This window comes from Carassius auratus, chromosome 25 (assembly GCF_003368295.1).
Source record: "Carassius auratus strain Wakin chromosome 25, ASM336829v1, whole genome shotgun sequence".
In the NCBI taxonomy this organism is placed as follows: Eukaryota; Metazoa; Chordata; class Actinopteri; order Cypriniformes; family Cyprinidae; genus Carassius; species Carassius auratus.
In genome coordinates this window covers 9,607,282-9,628,746 of record NC_039267.1, presented here as the reverse complement: position 1 = coordinate 9,628,746, position 21,465 = coordinate 9,607,282, and the positions used below count along the sequence as shown (strand labels likewise).

At 36.0% G+C, this 21,465-nt stretch overlaps 1 protein-coding gene across 2 annotated transcripts; it reads right to left on the bottom strand.

Annotated features, from left to right (window-relative positions):
- Window positions 1–700: 700 nt before the first annotated feature.
- On the bottom strand, window positions 701–15,800 carry cry2 (cryptochrome circadian regulator 2). 2 transcript variants are annotated; one of them, XM_026203261.1, is made up of 11 exons: window positions 15,449–15,800; window positions 13,408–13,516; window positions 11,090–11,197; window positions 6,248–6,521; window positions 5,897–6,037; window positions 5,025–5,336; window positions 4,796–4,947; window positions 4,214–4,416; window positions 3,328–3,411; window positions 2,820–3,056; window positions 701–1,751 (listed from the first exon to the last, which is right to left on the bottom strand). In XM_026203261.1, exons 2-10 carry the CDS (start codon window positions 13,428–13,430, stop codon window positions 2,851–2,853), a joined length of 1,503 nt encoding a protein of 500 aa, XP_026059046.1. In that variant the 5' UTR covers window positions 13,431–13,516; window positions 15,449–15,800; the 3' UTR covers window positions 701–1,751; window positions 2,820–2,850. The 2 variants fall into 2 exon arrangements, with proteins under 2 accessions (XP_026059046.1, XP_026059045.1); XM_026203260.1 differs by having other exon boundaries at window positions 11,055–11,197; window positions 15,449–15,799.
- Between the last annotated feature and the right edge of the window lie 5,665 nt (window positions 15,801–21,465).

Below are 21,465 nucleotides of genomic sequence, written 5' to 3'. Positions count from 1 at the left end.
GAGAGAGAGAATAACAAACAGAAATAGGACAACAAATGTTAAGAAGACAAAAAAACAAAACAAATAAAAAAAAAAGGATCAAAAGAAATAAAAACAAAACCGGACACCAAAAGGACTGGAGAAAAAAAAAATCTTATAAATTTTTTAGAAATAGAAAAATAAAAGGCAAAAATTCTAAAATAAAATATAATACTAAATAAACAATACTCATAATAACCCAATACACTAAAGCTTTATAACCCCCCCCCCACTAAATATTTAAATGAAAATACAATTAAACACAGAAAAAAAACAGAACATGAAAGATAAAAAAAATAAAATGCTAAAAATATACATTGAAAAAAAAAAAATGCAAAAGAAAAAAAAAAGGAAGAAATAATACATAATACTAAATCTCTTTAAAACAACAAAAAATACATGCACTGGTTAGTCATAAAGAGACATCTGAACATAAATAAATATAATTAATTTTAATCACTTAATGCAAATGAGCAGCCCTTCAGCATTTTCATATATTTATTAAACACATTAGGTCCATATGTCGCCCTCTAGTGGTGCCTGAAAACTGAAACCAGACTGTACAGGAACTTGAATCACCCTGCTAGGTAGGGTGTTGTGATTGGTAGATAGGGAGTTGCTATGTCTGTAAAACAAAGGGTGTTGAATGAACTACAAAGTTTTCAGATCAAAGAAAAACAAATAGCTTAAAGAAATTTATTTGATATATTGTAATCTACACTGAAACATTGTAGATGCAATTTATTGCGGAAACATTGTCTCTTGACAGAAACATGCAGTGAAAAGGCTTCAATAAATTACTGCCAACAAACAGAACAGCTTAACAATCCCGCAGCCTTTTAATGAAAATAAACTCTTTTATACAATACAAAAAAAGAAAGAAAAGGGACAAAAATAAATAAATACAGCTGTTCTACATTATCATAGAGAACATCTTAAACGGTTCAATTATCACAAATGCACACATTAGTGGAATGTATAATTAATCCTTGTCGCCTGTTAGAAAATGGTAAATAAATCAAGCTTATTGAATTATAAACTGAGGATTGGATACAGTTTAATTCTGAAAACTTTAGTGCAGCCAGTGGCAATGAAATGTTTGCATTCGGAGTTACATACATAAAGCATATATTTATGGGGATAAATGACCAAACCAAGAAACCGAAGAAGTAAAATTCTTCATTGCTTGTAGCTTGCTAGCAATTGTAATTGTAGAGTTCAACTACATCAGACTTCATATTCTCGAATTCACGTGGTCAGAACACTGTAGACCATATCTTCAAATGTTCCCTCATCATTTCCATTATCAATCCATAAACCAGAGTTGCATATAATTTGGCCAAGAATACTTCTATCAGCAACACTTGTTATCCTAAAACTTCACTGGCGGCAGCAACATCCATTGATCTCTGTCAGATCGCAATATCAGGAGAGCTACACATTTGAAACAGATCTGTATCTTCATACAGTAATGTTTAGTTTAGCAAGTCAAAACTGGAACAAAAGCAGCTTTTTTGTTATTGATGTTTGACAAACCATCCCTGGATTTGTTGCACGCATTGACGGAACTGCAGCGTTAATTCTTTTGTTATTTTTTATTAATGCTGTTTCTGTTCTTCTGCAAAAGGTGGCGCTATTTGCACACTTTTCTTCTGTTGTTTCTGTCTATCGGATGGTTCAGCGAGGTGGACTCCGCAGACTTCCTTGGATATGGGACCGCAAACAGTCTCAACCTGAAGAGGGCAGAGATATAATTCACCATCATCATCACTGTTCATTTTGATCCTCGCAGAATATGCTTAATTCAATTGTGGGATTCAGCAAAAATAGATTGATGAAGAAAAAAAGCTGGTTCATGAAGCTACTCGCACACAAAGTCCCATGCTATAAAAGATGAAGTGCTATGCAGGCCATTTAAGACAACATTGGTTTATTAGATGGCAATGCTGACCTAAAATGTTTGCCCTCTCTGTCCATGGTTCCGATATATAAGCCCTCGAATACATCAAATATTACCCTTTTTAGACAGTTTTTGAAGTAAAGGGTAAATAAAATGGTATACAAAATTATTGAAACAACCAGTTCTTTATTTACCCTGAAAACAATTACCCACTCAATGAAAGGCGATGAGTTTGCATCTATATGCATAAATTTTAAACTGTACGTTTCAATTTGTTGATAATTAGAAACTAGAATATTATATTTAAAATAAAATAATGAAAGTGTGTTCAAGCGGCAGCAGAAAACAGTGTAAAGAAATACTCTTTGAGAGAAGCAGTCTTTATCGGCGGAAGTTAAAAGCAGCTGGTAAGTGTATTTACTCGTCTCATTAGTGTTTAGCGCAGTTGTCTTTGCTAGGTAAGGCTTGTTTTGTTCACTGTGTGAGATGTGCTGATACTGCGTTTGGTCTCGTTCTGTATCGTGTATCTTGTCAGGGTCTGTGCTTGCTTGGCCATTTGTTGTGGAAAAAATAAGGAAAGTGTGTCCAGCTGAATTAATTTAGTGTTTTGTAAGACTGCTATAAAAAAAAACCATAGTTTACCATGGCAGCCGCTGATTACTGATAAACTACTGTTGTTTGATTGTATTATTTGTATTAATTTTAGTTAAATTTTAGTTTTCATTCAGGCTATCAATTTTTACCTATCATGTGTTCCTGGGGAAACATTGCACTTGATATCACAATGCGATACCAATTGAGCTACAGGAACACTAATTAAATACATGCTTTATAATTTCACAACATATTAGAAGTGATTTGTAAAAATAATGTTTAGTTTTTTTTTTACTCTGTCTGGTACCTGTGGTCACTGCTTGTCAAGAGTCTTCTGCTCAAATCCTTTGGCTTGGTTGGTGTGCTTGACTTTTGAATTCTGTTGGCTTGGGAGGCCCAGAGGGTCGGCCCCTTTTCCTCTGGGAGTGGGCCCCGGGGAAAGCTGCTGTCGGGCTTGAGTTGGGGGTGAAGGGCTCCGAGTTGGGTGAGGTTGATGGTGCAGGGGTGGGCTGGTGTGGTGATGAGGTGGGAGTGGACGCTTGACCTGCAGAAAACATGATGGTGCTTTAGCAAAGTACCATCCTGACTAGAAAATAAATATTGGTTTGGTTTTAGGGGTGAAGGGATGATTAGTTGCTAACAATAAGGGTGAAGTCTGCTTTATGCATTTATTTTATTTAGCATTGTAAAACTTTGTTTTGTGAGATCAGGGAGTGTAGTTACATTGTACTTAACATATAAACAAAGCATAGCTAAGAAATCTGAAAGCTGCACGGTGAATCCTGTTAGTATGAGGGATGATTGATGTGTCTCACCGGCAGTGCTGCTGCTGGCCTGAGAGTCATCCGACATGGGAGGCTCCGCCTCTTCCTGGATTGTAGGGACTGAGGCGAGCAAACCTGCAGAGAAAAGAGAGAAACAGGCTTTGTTGCAATATTTTTCCAAGTCAATCAAGTTGTCATCTGCATACAACTGCATAAATATACTGATGTCGCATTACAAATAACCATTATCTCTTTGATGGACTGGGTTGTAAATTTACTGACATTATCTGTTAGTAAAATTCTGCAACTATTGATCTTTTTTAGGACACATTGAAACATTGTGTAGCAAGACCTCTTTTAGCAATGCGATGTTATTTAATATTATTCTAAAAACTGCAATCAATGCAACATATGGTTTGTTGCATTTATCAAGCCTCTAAGAATTACTCACAAGAACACTGCTAAGAATTTACCTAAGTGTAAAAAAATTCTCAAAGCTGCGCTTAAAAGTTAGTTATCAAGCATCTCATTTGTAATATAAGCGAAGTGTAGTTTTTCACTTATTACATCATTTGCAATCAATTTTAAGCTATTACAGCCTCTGCACATGTAATATTTTCCATTCTGTGTAAGCAAGTATGATCACTTCTCAGTGCAGTCTAACTCCAAACTATCTACGATCTCCATCTAGGTCAAAAACAAACTGCATCATTACAGTACTTAGAGCTAATGGGTCAAAGAAATTTAGTGAGAAATGACTTTAAATTACTGTACTGTAAATTATTGCAAATGCTTAAATAACCCTTTATACAAGCACTTAGTATCAACAGAAGGGTCTGTTAGTTGGTGACAAAATGCAGTAATTTCCCATTTCCTCCATAAGAGGGCTGTAATAAACCTTATGTCATGATGGATGGGTACACTGTGAGTTACTCACTAAGGCCTCTGTAGTGTGACAGCTGCTGGTAAACTTGCTTCATCCGTTCGATGTTGAGCCGGCTGCTCTCGGCATGGTTGATCATAGGTTTAGGATAGTCCACACCCACAATGCAGTTGGCCGCTTTCTGCACTGATTCTGGAGCGTTCCATGGCTCGTAGATGTAGCGGTTAGGATAGTCTTTTAACTTCGGGATGTACCTCCTGTAAGTGAGAATATAAGAGTTTTATAACAGATGATTGCTAAATAAATAAATAAATAATTACTTGCATTTTTTATTTGAAATTACTATAACAGTATTAAAGGCATTTCATAATTTTTTTATAATCTGTTATGACATCTTGTGTGCACCACAACTTGATGCAGCGTGTTTTTTTCCCAAGGTTTTCTTCTGATATTCCTAATTTAGCAGTCTCCACAATGTTACAGCAGCTCTTTTAAATATGCACAGTGGAAAGGCCTGAACCTTTGGCGGTTTACATAAGCCTTTATGCAACACAAATCTACGAGACTCTCAAAATATATAACACCAGCCAGTGATGTAAGACATGCTTAGGTGTGGTTAAGGCCTGGTCTGAGTACCTAATGTAGTCTCCACTGGGATCCGTCCTGCGGCCGAAGCCCACAGGACAGTAACAGTGGAAAAACTGCTGGAAAAATGCACTGCAAGATAGCCACATCCAGCTGCCCGCATTCACGCTCCAGTCTGCATCCAACAACAACTCTTCAAACACCTGGGAGAAAGAGCAAGATTAAGAGAGGAAAAATGAATAAAAAAGGGAAGAAGGTGAAGTTGTGCCATCTTAATTACTTTCATTCCGCTTTCCCAGCTGATCCACAGGTCTCCACGAGTGAGGAAACAGGCTACGGCATGTCTGGCCAGGTGGTGGATCCAGCCTTCCTGTCTTAGCTGGGTCATGATGGCATCAATCCAAGGGAACCCTGTCCGACCTTCTGCCCATTTAGCCAGTGCCTCAGGATTGTGATCCCAGGGGATCTGCACGCAGATGGGGTTTCCCTCCATATGGTCAAAGTTGGGGTTGTTGGTGCCCGCCGTGTAGAAAAACTCTCGCCACAGCAGCTGGCCGAAGAGCGAGAGGGGTGGACTGGAGCTTCTTCGCAGCTGGACAAGTTCAAGAGGTCATGAAAACAGTCACAAAACATTCTTTTTACTATGCTGTGGCAGTTATACACAATCTCTTTTATAACAATACATCCATATTCCGGTAATTCATTCTCATACAACAGCAAATTTTCATTCTCTTCTACAAAACTAACATATGAACTATCTACCTATCATGCTTTTTTATGACTACTGAAGTTTCCATGTATTCATTTGCATCATTATCTAGATTCTAGACCAACTTAATCATTTTAATTAGTTTTGTAAATAAATTCATATTTGTATACTTGATCTCCTCAACTACTTTCAAGCATTCCAATATCAACTGCTAGATCAAAAAGACATTTAAGTCAAGTGTGTCCATAACTTTGGCTAGTAGTGTATATATCACTTTTTTGTGGTGTCCCCCATGGGTTGATTCTGGGACCCATTATTATTCAACACAAATGCATCTACTGGAAAGGGTAAATATTTGATTTGAACATCAACTTTCATAATTTCTATACTGGTTACCCTTGAATATTAATTACAAACAATGCCATAAAATAACAATGACTTACCTTCATATAAAGTTCCCACAGATTGTAGTAAAACACGCGACATGACAGACAGCCGAATCGTAGATATGGACTAAGTCCAGTTGGGCTTGCGAACAGTGATTGGGCGGTTATTCTAGGCCTCTCGAAATTTGCTACCCAGGCCTGCATCAAAATAAATATAAAAATCAAATTAAATAAAATATAAAAAATTATAAAAATGTAAAAGACCTATTTTTTACAGGTGTAACCATCATTCATTACTATTTTCTATAAATTTAAAAATACAACTGAATTTTAGTAAATAATTGAGAAGTCAACAGAATTAAGAAGTCAATAGTCATAATTAAAATGTATAACTTCACCATGTCTCACCTTTCTGTCTAAGTGTTTATTTAATCTTTCCAAAGCTTCTGTCTCACCACCCTTCCATACATGTGAGCTGTCACCATGTGTCTTAAAACCCAGCTCCTCGAGAGAGGGTACGCCATAACGTTCATCATGATTTTCTGAGATCTTTGTCTGACACCTGGCCATCTGTTCTTGACTGATAGTTGGCAATGGTTTCCTAGGAAGTTCGAGTCTGTTCACAATGGCTTGAAATCTCTTGAAAGTGAGAGGGGGGCTGTGGTTGTTCATTTCTATGATCCTGAGAGAAAAACAAAAACACGTTTCAGATTACACTGCCTAAAAGCAGCTATTTCCACTCCAAGGTTGAATATTAATAGAACTCAGAAGGAGAAATGTCTGCTTTAAACCAGTTTGGTTTGATCTTGTCGACCGATTGTGTTCAGAGTGTTTTAGTGTAGATAATAAATAATTTTCAAAAGGCATCAAGTTCATTTCCGGTAAAAGTTTGAGCGAATTGATAGAGCTGTCAGAGACCCAATATGTTTTATGTATGTGGATCAAACAACAACAACATTTAGTAAATAATACCTGCATTTTCTTCAAGGGCATGAACATACATTACACTACTGTTAGAATATATGGGGCCAATAAGAATCCTGAAATAAATTTTATAATATATATATATATATATTTTTTTTTTTTTTATCAGATAAATGCAGCCTTGTTTGGGTATAAAAGACTTACAAAAATCACCAACTTTTAAACGGTAGTGTAAATTAAAACTATTTATTTAATTATTAAAAGTTAAATATTAGCCTATGTGGTGGAATCAGTAGGCTACAAATCTGAACTACGAAAAAAAAAAAAAACCTTGTTGCTCTGATTGACATCAATACAAACTTGTTTGATTATAGGACACTTCTAAAACATTCTATTACAACGTTCGGTTTCAAATAACCTGAGGTTTCCTGGTAAAAAGCCCAATTTTATTCTCAAAGAAACAAGGTCGTTAAAGTAAAGTCATATTCGATAAGCTAGGAAAGTAGTTAGGGAAAGTTGACATATTTCCCCACATTCTCCAAATGCAAGCACATATGCCTGTCTGCGGCTGAGAGACTCAAAGAGAGGAACTAATAGTCTCAGTGGCTCCTCTAAGAGAGAAACAGCTTTAACACATTAACAGCCTGTCCCTTATTTATAATTCTGATCTTATACAACTCCTGACTATATCCGTCAGGGATGGAGCCCCTGTCATTGGCTGGTTTTCTTGGCACGGTGCGGAATCAGGGGCACCCGCGTGCTTGTTAGGAAAAGCCTGGTGCTCGGCTCGCACATGTTTGCAGTGGTGACTTGCATGCTGAGCTATTTCACCCTCCCACCCACAGCACATGTTTCACAGTGTGACCGCCAGAGCCGCTTTCAACCATCAGATGGCAACAGCGAGTCTCATATCATCCAGGAGAGCGACAGACGTCATATGCACACCCGCACATGCATTCACACACGCTTATGCTTGTAAGCTCATTCTCTTCCCCTATGAATGAGACGTAGAGTCTGGGCGTATCACCAACATCCATCCTATTTATGTAACCTATGCAAAAGGCCTAGGTTTTACACATCAGGAGTAGTGGTATCTGCAAGACGATCTGAGAAGGGCAGAGTCATTCTCTCCTGTTTGGTAATACTCTCAGGAAAGACATGAGATGGAGAATGCGAGTTGCACACAAACAAAAGTGCAAGCCTGGGTCACGGTACTGCATTGTTCATTGTTTTGTCACATTATTCTAAAAGTGCTGGCAAAGTTTACGAAGGAATCTGGTCAATGATTAGGGAATGTTGCCCTATGACTGCACTAACAAGGAGGTTTTTCTCTCTGGCCCACTAATTCAGATTTGTACCTGCCCTACTGACAACTTTTTTTTCCCTAATATAATTTTTTGTTGTTGTAAACTTTGTTAGGAAATTGTATCAGTTTTTATATTTCATTAGTGTTAAAGGTTTTTCTGAACTATTTGCCAAAAAACAAAACAAAAAAAAAACATACAATTTCAAAAAAATATAAAATATATGCATAATTAATTTTTATATTAACATTTTGTATTACATTTACAACTTGAAATTTTTCAGATATTACAAATGTTATAAAATATATAAGTATAAATAATACTATTATATATTTACATGACATTTACACAAACAAGTTACCAACTATAAATTTCTAGCTATATAATAGTTGGAAATAATACTACTATGTAACTCCATGAAATCTATACATTTTATAAAAACAGGTTTTTATATTAATAAAGTTACTTATACTTTACTTATAACCTCACAAGTATGGATGTCAATCAGACACATGACCATGATTGAGATTGGTTTCCACTGATAGTAAAAAAAAAAAAAAAAAGTTAAATGAGCAAACCAAAAGATTTATGCATATTTCAGTAATAATATCAATACAGAAAAAAAGAGCCTACAGCACACGCAATGTGTTGCCTACCTTGCCTGATGGGCGAAAGGTGCATGAGTAATGAACAAAATATAATAATCAAATAATAACTGCCATATCAGGAAGTGGTAATGAATTTTAGATTAGTTTCTCTAATAATGCTTATATAACGCCTGGTCATTAACTGTCTAAATTGGCATGCAAATGTTGGAGAAAATGAGAAACATGGGCGCCGTGTCAAACCCATTGCCACATTTATCTCAAAAGAATGAAAATGTATTCTCTATGAAGGAGTGTCATGTGATAAAGTGTCTCTCAATGTTCGATGATAGCACTCATTTAGCTACACTTGTGAGGGACACATTTCTGAAAATGTGATGTGGTAAAATAATAAATTGGTAATTCTAAATATTACAATATTTTTAAATACCGTAGTCTTAAGCTTATCAGAACTCAGAATGCTTTAAGAATGTAATTATGCACCAAAACTACATGCATATTAAAGAGGGCGATAAAACTATACACCAAATAAATCACTTTAAAATGTCTGTATATGTTTTGTGACATTGACATCAATGTAATCTCACCATGTCTCTGCTGATTCCTGATTGATGTAAACTACTGTTCAAAATCATATTTTTATTTTTTAAAGAAATTAATATCAAAACTGATGAAGACATTTATAATGTTAACAAAGATTCCTATTCTAAATACATTGTTATTTTGAACTTTCTATTCATCTAATAATCCTGAACAAAACATATTAGTTTCCACAAGAATATTAATCAGCACAACGATTTTTTAACATCGATAATAATAATAAATGTTTCTTGAGCATCAAATCAGCTTATCAAAACGATTTCTGAAGGAACGTGTGACACCGAAGACTGGAGTAATTATGCTGAAAATTCAGATTTGCCATCACAGGAATATATATAATAAATATAATTATTTTAATTTGTAATAATATATCACAACATTAAAATGTTACTGTACTTTTGATCAAACAAATGCAGCATTGGAGAGCATAAGAGACTTCTTTCAAAATTATTTCAAACAGTACTGACTAGGGCTGCACAATATTGGGAAAAAAATGACATTGTGATATTTTATTTTTCTGCGATATATATTGCGATACGAAATCTAATCTAATTTTTTCTTACAAACAAAAATGGGGTGAGCACACTTACATTCTCATTTTAAATGATTTAAACCATCAGAGTATTATTTAAATTAGAGTAAATGACTTGTTTGTAACTTTAGGATATGGTTTGAATTGTTAACATATTAACTAACATGAACTTACCACGAGCAATACTTTTGTTACTTTGTTTATCTTAGTTTATTAAAACACAGCTGTTCATTGTTTGGTAATTTTACTTCACAGTGCATTAACTATGTTTACAAATACTGTACAACTTTTGATTTCAACAATGAAGACTATAGCTTAAATGTTGAAATTAACAAAGTTGTAGAAGTGTAGTTTAGTAACAATAAATGTTAAATAATGTAGTTAATTAGTTTAATAAATAGAACATTATTTTAAAGTGTTACAGATTTTTTTATACACCAATTCAGACGTCTCGTGAGTTCAGTGTTGGACAGGTCAGATGTTTAAACCATTCATTAAATTGAATCGGTTCAAAGGAATCATTAGTTCAATCAGAATCAGACGTGTACGGCATGCATTGGCAGTTTAGGATATCGCAAGATTTGACAACACAGAAAACATTTCATCACTGGATAGGTTTTTTTCTTCGACCGTCGTGTCATTCATTTGATTATGTGCGAGGGAGAGAGAGCAAGACAGCGCTCGTGTTGTTTGAAGACGGGGAAGGTGAGCACACTCTCTCTCTCTGCTCGTTCTTAAATGTGCCCTGTTAAACTCACAGGACTTAAAAACACATGCAAATGATAAACTTTCACTCTATGATGGTTTAAACTGTTCAATTAATCCGCGAATCACATTGTCAAGGGCCGGGGAGCAGCTGGCATGTACAGTTAATGAATAACGGATCAACTACGACAGCCTACACCGCACATCCTGCGATGTGACTATCGCGGATTCGTACAACACGATATCGATGCTTAAACGTCACGTGAAGCCCTAGTACTGACCCCAAATGGTAGCTTACAATGATAAAAAAATCTCTTAAAATACTTATGAATGGTCATGACTAGTAAAACAAGCACATAAAAATATTGTTAATACATTACCTGTCAAATATTGACATGCTTGAGTTAACGTTGTACAGACAGTTTTATAGACAAATAAACTGCACCTATAAATTAATTTCTCTACAAAATCTTAGAAACTTTTATTGCATCTGTGAGTGTGTGTGTGAATTTTCCATGAGCCGTGTGTGAGTTCAATTCACCCACCTGTCTGGATTGTAGAGTGTGTGAGTGTTTCGTACCGCGGTTTCCACACCGTATTCCTGCGCCATTTTAATGATGGCTGCATCTCTTTCTTTGCCATACGGCTCAGAGTCGTATTCAAATGTGAGACGTGTGACATTCCACTCCTGAAAGAGACGAGAGATCAGATATATGTTAAAGAATGAAACAAATTAAAACTAACTAGAACAACTTTACCCCTTATTTCTAACCATGTAAAAAACAATACATAAAAAAAATTGTTACATAAAAATGAAAGCAAATTCTTGGGAGTTATCATCATTTACAAACTGCTGCTTCTGACAGCAAGCACATCTGGTGATATGGTAATTTAGTGATATATTACCAAAAAAGGCCCAAAAAGGAAATACTAATTCCATACTAATCGACACAAAAACGAACGCTGTGCCCCTGTTCAGAAGAAGTGCACTGTAGGCGGACTCTGTGACTTCTTGGTTATACAAGTGCACTTTGAAGGGCTGGTGTGCTGGTGCCCTCACCGCTTGCATAAACAGCACTATTAACCTGCCAAAGGGTTCGTACAAACCACTTGTCTGATGCATTCGCCCTGCTTGAGAGAGAGAAGACTGCTCCGAGCCTCCGACTGCATGAAAATGAGATCTTTTGTAACAAACTACTCTAAAAACGCTGGTGTAAATCGTTTAGCAGTCAGGACTCAGATGTTTAGCTGAATACGAAATTACTGGAGGAAAGCAGAACTTCAATCATCTGAGACTTGAAGATTTTATTCACTTCCATTACATTGATTTGTGAAATTGGATTTGAACACTAAACGGAGTAAAAAAAAAAAAAACAATTAAACTGATCAATATGACTGTAAAAATCTAAATATTTATAAATGCTATTCTTTCAAGCTTTCTATTCACCAATGAATCCGGAAACAACATCCTTGTGAAACAACACAAGGTTTGTCACCCTCCATAGAGACAATCTCTAAACATTTTGTGATTAATTATTCTTTTCATTATAGAACAAAAACTACTTAAGCTACAATTTCCACCAAACATCATCCTTGTCAGACTACATGCTTTGTCCAGTGCCGAATGAGCAACATTGGAAGCTGAACATCATTATGATGAATCTACTACCTTGGAGATGTTTCTTCCTCTGATACGGTGTTGGACCAGCGATCACAACACCCACAGCTTCCTCTACACTAGTCTTCCCAGCAGACCACACCTCACCTCTCTGTGAATATTATGGAACCATAGAAACCAGCCAAGAGCTAAGGTTTGGTAAACGAATTAGCCAGAGGTTGATACGCAATGCGTTTTAAATCAGCGTTCAGGCAGGTTATCGGTTTAAACGGCTGCTGCCAAAACAACTGCCATAGCAGTCTGCGGTTTCTTCATAATTTTAATATTCTGAAAAACAAATCATCACTTGCAGATCAACCAACTAAGGGCTGTGGAAAAATTTGAATGGGATTTTCATGCGCATCTCGTCAGTATAGGCGCTCCTGTGATTAGTAGTATATATATCTAGCACATGAGTTCAGATCAGGATTGCCAGGTTTTCAAAATAAAACCTGCCCAATCGCTACTTAAAACTAGCCCAACCTCATTTCGTTCTGGGCACTAAAATACACCTTTTTTGGTAAGGTTCCCTCTGTAAAATTATAATTTTTTAACCCTGATCTGAACGCACGTGCTGGAGATATACTACTAATCACAGGAGCACCTTTACTGATGAGATGCACGTGAAAATCACATTAAATTTGTTGCACAGCCCTACAACTAACGATAACTGACCACTAACATCACTGTTGATGCATTAAAAATGAGCTAATGTTAATATAAGCTCAGTTAAATCCACTAACCATAGTAAACACATGAACATACCGAAAAACTAGGGCTGCATGATAAATCGCATACGATATTTAATGCAGATCTTTTCAGTAAATCCATCAGCGGTAAATCTCTACACATGCCTGATTTAACATGGAGCAGCATTAACTACACAGAGCCGTTGTTCACTGACAAGCTGCGCGAAACCAAATAAAAAACATTATTTTGCACGTTTTGTGCAGCTTGTAAGTGAACAACGGCTCTGTGTAGGTAATGCTGCTCCATGTGAAATCAGGCATGTGTAGAGATTTACAGCTGATTACAGAACCAGCTTTATTGACAAGATGCGCATTAAATATCGCATGCGATTTATCGTGCAGCCCTACGAAAAACTCAGCATTGCTTTGTTCACCAGTATATACTCGGACCTGATAGAAAGTCTCCATGCTTCAAGTTGACAGACATAATGGTTTAGATTTTAAGAAGCCAAAGTGAGACTACAAGACAAATATCCTGAGAGAAATACAGACCTTGAAGAGTCTCGGGAAGACATCCGTTGGCTGTCCTCGCACCACAAAAAGCCTTGAATTCAGTTTCCTCAAACTTGTGTCCAAATCTTCTAACGATTCCAGTAAAAATCTGCCAGAGAGAAGATGTCAAATGTTATATATACAAAAGTTAATATCAATATTTCATGACCTTGTAAGTAGTGCTTAATTTTTAAGTTATTACAATCTAGCAAGAGTTACCTATAGTTATTTCTCATTAAGGAAGTGTTATATATTTTTTATATGTATTATTTTATAATTATGTATATGTTTTTCTGTCAACATACAAGATGAAATCAACTTGTCTTGGTGTTCATCTTCACAGACGTTCAGTCAGTGTACTGTTTGAGTAAATGAATTACTCCGGGATATTGGTTTGTTTGAACTCAGAGGGAGTGTCAGCCACATTAAAAAAGTTAACAGCTTAAGTCATTTGTGGATTAATGCGTATTAGAGATGCGAATCGTTTAAAACGATTCAGTTCGATTTGGTGAACTGAATGATTCGTTTGCGAACCGGATATCCAGCTGCTTTGATTTGAACTCTCTCTCACACAGACATGGAAGAGAAGACAATGCTGTAACGTTTTTTGCCATTTTTGGACCAAAATGTATTTTCGATGCTTCAAAAAATTCTAACTGACCCCTGAAATCACATGGACTACTGTGATGATGTTTTTCTTACCTTTCTGGACATGGACAGTATACCGTACACACAGCTTCAATGGAGGGACTGAGAGCTCTCGGACTAAATCTAAAATATGTTAAACTGTGTTCCGAAGATAAAAGGAGGTCTTAAATGTTTGGAACAGCATAAGGGTGAGTTATTAATGACATAATTTTCGGATAATTTTTGGATGAACTAACCCTTTAAGGACACTTTGCGATTGTACATACATTTTAATAAAGATTTGAAAGACCTTTTTAGGACACAAACGATTTGGTGCTTTTAACAAGATGGTTAAGTGAATGATTCAAATGATTCATTTATAAAACACTGCTCGTCGCCACCTACTGGAGTTTCTGAAAGAGTAATTGAACAAACCCTGTTGAATTGATTCAGAAGATTCGAGTCATTGGGATGAATCAAACCCCCTAAAAAGAATCTTTTAACTAAAAAGTATTTTATAAACTCTTATTGTCTGATTCAGCATGAACCAGGTTTAAAGCAATAAACTTATACAAGTTTGTTTTCATAATTACATAAACAGAAATTTATGTTTACAGACTCAAACTTATAGTCAATAAAAAGATTCAAAAGTCTGAAGGCGTTTTGACAGGTTATACGACAATGCTCTGGTATGCATTCCATTCAAATATTTTTAGCACTGGGTTATTCATTCATTCATTCACAGAATTCATCTCGCATCATGCTTAGTAGACAACACACGCGAACATCACGTGACTCGCGAGATTGACTTTAGAATCTTTTTAGGCATAGCCTACGTTTTTATAAATTCTGTCTCCAGACTGCGTGCGTTTGACTTCACCGACACAAATGACGCAATAATGAAATTGGTAATTTAGCTGTTACATAAAATCAAAGTGGGCGTGAGCAAACAGACTAGCCCATTAGCTTCCATATATCTCAATGGTCTGAGCGCTGTAACAACAATTGTACACATTTCATGCAATTAACAATTCATTCATTCAGCGCGTTTAAAACAAATAGAAATAACATACATTGGACTTCTAAATGAAGTGCGAGCTGACTTGTAAAGTTCGTCCACCTGCTGTAAACAGCAGTCGGGCCCCTGACGCGAGTCAATATTTTACGCTGTTTATAAAATATGTGGGAAATAAAAAAGTAAGAATATTATTTTTGTGCTTAAAAAAAAGAAATCTGCACAAGTATCACCAGCTACATGCACACAGATTCGGCGTGTGTCAGGGCTAAAACATAGTGGATGAGCAAAAGAGCTGCGTAGTTACGAGCCATCTACACTTCACAATTAACAGTTACACCAAACTTCCCAACGTACCCCTGTTCATATAAATATATAACTATAACAAAAGGCACGAACCTCCATCTGTTAACTCCCACGTTGGCCGAGCCTGCAAACCACGGGTCCAAAATATAAACACACCGTACAGTCTCCGCGCCGTTGAGGGCTTCCTGCAAAGCAGGATTATCATGAAGCCTCAGCCCTTTGCGAAACCAATGTACGGAATTCACCACCATAGTTGCATTTTATTCCATCCTAAAGGTTGAGTGAAGTCGTTGGTGGTCCAAAAGCGTAAACAATCCCCGGTTTCAGCCGTTCAGGAGCCACATTACGCCTCTGTGAAGTTTGAGATGAGGAGCAGCCGCTGTAGACGCTCTCGTCTCTTCCATTGGGCAGCACAATGACACGTGTACGGTTCACCGGAAAGAGTGACTCGGGTTTACAAACCGCTTTTGGTCCAGCCCCACGGTGGAAGTCCAGCCCCGTCACGTTTCTCTGCTGTGTTGTTCGCCGTGTTTGTGGGAAACAATCGCCAAATTATGACATCAGGATCATGCAACTGGTAAAACACGCAAGGCGCGCGCATACGTGTTCTTGATTATAGACGGTCAGTCTTTGTAAAATATATGCACATAAGTATAACACGAGAGGACATGACGGAAATGGAAAATATATGTATCATGGATCCCATTTGTGGATACCTGTTAAGTCTGTCTACATGTTTTATAAGCATAAACTGAAGAAACGCACTTAATGTGTTTACAATTAAGTGGTGTTTAGCGCCCCCTCGTGATAGTTCTTCGCATAGCTGAGTGCCCAGGTAAAACAAAGTTCAGATTAGGGTCAATGAACTTTTAAGGCTTTAGTGGCTGACAGGTCAAGTTTGCCTCACACATCCATGGCTCAGTGCTTTAAGCCGTCTGACTGTTTTTATTAAATTTTTTTATAATATGGATAAAAGTTGTTTATCAATAGTGTATCAATGTAATCTATACCAAGTTCAAGTTGAGCTTTATTGTCATTCCGCTACATGTGTGGACATACAGTGGAATGAAATGTTGTGCCTCACAGGACCGCTGTGCTACATAAATACAGACATACAACAATGAAGTAAAACTGTATAAACCCATACACAACTAACCTACTAACAGATTTTGACTATAAATATACTATATATAAAAGTTTACCTATACCTAGCTAAAAAATACAGACTATACAAATGCTTCTCATAATACTATACCTATACACAACTAACATACTGACAGATATTGACTTTAAATACTTTATATAAATGTCTACCTATACATAAACAAACAAACAAAAAAATTCAAATGCGACACATAAACACTGCCTGTACACAACTTAGTGACAGATTTTGAATATGAATATACAGTATATAAATGTTTACCTATACATAGACCGAAAAATAAACATATATAGACTATATGAATGCTTCACATAATACTTTAGTATAATAAATAATTACTGTTGTTATTATTGTTGTTGTAATATAATAAAATATTTTTCTTGTTTTTGTTGCTGTTAGTAGTACTAAACATAATAATACTGTATAATTAATATATTTATTTATAATACATATAAGTGTCCATCAGTGGTTTTCAAACCTGCCCTGGATTACCCCCGGCTCTGCACATTTTCTATGTCTCCCTTATCTATCACAACTGTTTCAACTCATCAGCTCATTAGTATTATACAATATTATTATTGGTGGTAGTGTTGTTAGTACTAATCATAATATAATTGTGTAATAATTCAAATATGTATAGCATTTATAAATATATTATTGTGTCAACAGTGTAACAATTGAATCTACACTGTAATATAATACATCATTATTATTACTGTTGTTGTTGTTAGAAGTAGTAGTAATTCTTATAATATGAATTCATATATATTTATTTATTATGTGCATTGTTTATATATAATGTATATGATTGTATATCAAAAGTGTAGTTTAGACTTTACCATAATAACATTACTACAAAAATAATAATTATTATTAGAAGTAGTACTAATCAGATTGTTGCATAATTAATATATTCATTTATAATGTGCATTACAGTATTTAGCCCAAAATAATTAAAATTAATATTAATATAATTTGTATGTTATTCATATATAATGTAATAATTATACCATCATCGTCGTAAGAAGTTATTATAAATAGTAAATTACAATATTTAAAATAGGCCTATTTCTTTATAATATATACGGCAGCATCTGTGTAATTAGTAGCCCTTTGTAAATGCAAAGAAATAATTAATTCCAGTAGAGGGACTATAAAAAGATGTCAAAGAAAGCAGTAGGCATGCTGTGACTTCTGAGGGAACTTCAAACTGCGTCCTCTAGAAGATGCCATGGGGAACGCCTTCAGCGTGACCATTGTATTTATCATACATCTCAACCAAGCAGCAACCTCTCGCTCTCTCTCATACGAAGTGACTTAAACTGTAATCCATCATCTGGCTGCTAGAAGCTGGCTGCAAAAGGGAGTCAATCCCATAGACTCCTCATGTTAAAATGCCCACCTTTAGGCTCCGCCAACTTTTTGCTTCAAAAATGCTTTTCGCAAACCTGTGGGTGACATCACGGACACTACATCCATGTTTTTATACAGTCTATGATCTCAACACATCAGTAACATTGGCTGGCAATAGCCTATGATGTCATTACCAGCCGCTACCACAGTATAAAAGAGCACCGGAAGACACATCATCATCTTCTTCGTCTTCACTGACAGTTTGTTTATGTTAGCGTTAAGCTAAGTACTACTAGGTGTGCATGTTCTCTCGCCAGAGGCTTTGCTCCGAGACCCGCAGTTTCACACTCATCGAGATGTATTTGTGGGACTTCTGTTGGGGAGGTGGGTACTTCACCATTTACACAAGTTTGTAGATTAGTGTTTGCATGAGTGCGTTCACGTCTAGTGTATAATGTGGATATCTGTCTGCAGTTGTTGGACAGGTGATTTATATCATGTCCTTATCAGATAACCACATTATACTGCACTCCGGCTTGATTCCCCACCTGCACTTGGATTGCAGTCTCTCATGCTTGACCTATAGTGTTTTTGTTAAGTTTCTATATTTCACAGAACTAGGGTCCGGACCCAAGCGATCTTCAGACTTCACCTTCAGATTATATCCGTGGGTTTGAGTCACGTGCTTGAGTTTGATCCATTCATTTAGTCTATTGCTTATTTTATGTTAATTCACTAACTAGTTTTCTCTGCAGTGTTACTTGGATCTGTCTCTGTTTTTCTGACTTTGTTTTAGGGTTAGGATCTCTGTGAGCACCTCCCCTGCTGAAGTTAGAACCTCTCGCTGATGACCAGCTGTGGTGATGGTCTCACCCATCATTACTGCATCCAGGCTAGATGATAGCCCTACACCTTCGGCTTCATGTTTACTGGACCACGCAGCCACGTCGCTGGTCTTCCTTACACATCAGGTCCCGAGAATGCTGGTAATGGTGTCACAGGCTGTCGCTGGCCAAAGTTAAATTCTGTGATGTTTAGATGTATGGGTCAGACATCGGTCATGCTGAAGGCGTTCCCCACAGCGACCTCTAGAGGACGCAGTGTCTCGTTCCCTTCTCAGGGAACCATGGTTTCATATGTAACCCGAGATGTTTCTTTTCTTTTGAGCTTTTTCAAGTTACAAAATTTCCCAAAGCTGTTTGATGTCACGGATGTAGCCTGCTAAAAAATAACTCCATGAACAAGCTCTTAAGTGAATGTAAACCAATGGGGGATAAAATCAGATGTTTTATTTAATTTTGTTTTTTTATTATATATTATATAAAGTTTAGAATTATATATCTATATGCCAGGGGTGTCCAAAACCGCAACTGGAGGGATATTGTCAAGCAGAGTTTACACTCTTAAAAATAAAGGTGCTTAAAAGGTTCTTCACAGCAATGGCAAAAAAGAACCATTTTTGGTTCCACAAAGAACCATTCAGTCAAAGGTTCTTTAAAGAACACTCTTTCTTACCCTTTTTATAATCAGAAGAAACGTCTTTCGCCACAAAGAACATTTTGTGAAACAGAAAGGTTCTTCAAATGTTGAAGGTTCTTTATGGAATCAGTTTTAAACAAAAAAGGATCTTCTATGCATCATGAAGCACCTTTTAATTTTAAGAGTGTTGCTCCGACTTGCCATAACACACCTGCCTGGAAGTTTCTAGTAGCCAACGCCTAGTAAGACCTTGATGAGCTGGTTCAGGTATGTTAATTGGTGTTGGAGCTAAACTCTGGAGGACAGAGGCTCTCCTGGACAAAGTTTGGACACCCCTGCTATACTGTATGCCCATAACTAAAAACAATGAATAAATAAATAACATGGAATAGAGAATAGTCTGTTCAGAATTTTCACAAAGTATATCACGCGTCACATCTGACTAACCCATAAAAAAAATAAAAAAATAAAAAAAATAAATAAATAAATAAAACAGGGTTTTACACGTTAAATCGGTCCTTTCCGTTAATTAGCATAAAGTTTATAGATAAAGTTTTCTTTGTTATCACATGTCTGGTTGGAATGCTCTTCCTCTCCAAAGAGAGCAGAATGAGGTGTTAGTTTGAATACATCATCGCAACGAACGAAAAAAGAATGTGGTCAGGCCAGGCACTCTAACACTGAAAGGGTTATTATTACTCTTTAAGGATTAAACATTAAGTTGTGGATTAAAGTCAAGTGGCACTGATTTTTTTACTTCAGAAAGTATGAGTAACAAAAAAACCAAGCAAACCTGTTTTACATATGTACATAAATATTACATATGTATTATATTTCGAAAAAAATATTATAATAACATTTAATAAATAATGCACTGGCCTCTAGAGGGCGCTTTAGCTCCATATTTTAAACTAGCCTCCCACTTTATTTTTCTATTAATCTGCAATGCCAGTATGGATTTCTTCAGTTGAATTGTTGTGGTTTAAATTATAAACACAATTATATATATATATATATATAAAAAATCTTTCTTCTGCTGATCACAATTAAGATCTGCATGAAGAATGGCTTAAATACCTCACACCTTATAATGCTTTAAAACTAAGCAGAGTGCATTAAACAGAGGCTCACTCTTATTTTTATATATTTTCTGAGACGACCAATCCAATTTCTGATGTGCCATGTGTTTTGATCAATAATGGTAAGTCTAGATTGAACTTGGGGACGTTCCAGACGTTTGTTATGAATGGCCTGATAAAATTCTGGGTGTTAAAGGCTCTAAATTCAATCACTGACAAAGCAGAGGCAAAGTCGCTGACAAGCAGGAACCTGCTCTGCAATAAGCCTTCAAAACCCCTGGTGTATGTAGTGATATCAGAGAAATATCTCTTAGAATAATCCCTTTTTATTGCCTAAAATCAGCCAAGGACAAATAAAATGGAACGCTTTTAAAAAGTGCGTCAATAGAGCCGACCCTTAAACTGTCCCTTGCTACCAATAGAAGAAATTTTAATATAAACTACATCCTTGTAAAATTAAAATGTGAAATTTGCCTCTTTTTTTCACGTCTCAGACATTAGAAATGATTAACAATTTCCTGCTTTTTCAATGACCCTCTCATTTCTTTTAGTAATGCTGGATCTAAAAGTAGACTTCATTGGAAATAGATTCCTGCTGTGGAAGTCTCTTAATCTGGCATCTCACAGGATTAAGTGTCATTTTATTATTATACCAGATATTACAGTAGCGGAGAGGTATATGATGGTTCTCTTTATCTTTTTACCAGCTGTACAAGATTTGAAATATTTAAACTCCAAATTTAGGCATAAATGGGTTTTGTAGATATTATAAGGAATAAAAGTATGAAACGCTAGTATACCATTTAAATTTATAGTATAACATATATATATAAATAACCCTATATTAATTTGTATGTTTAGGACTATAGGAGTAGCAAGGGTTACTATGTTACATCTGTGAATGTGACTTAATTAGAAAGATAATAGATTTGATATGGACATTATCAGTGAATGGTATCATTCTTTTCAAACCTGGTCGGTCCCCAAGAGCCCTTTTATAGTGGTTTGAGAGTGTTTTTTATGTAAAGTGTTGTTCT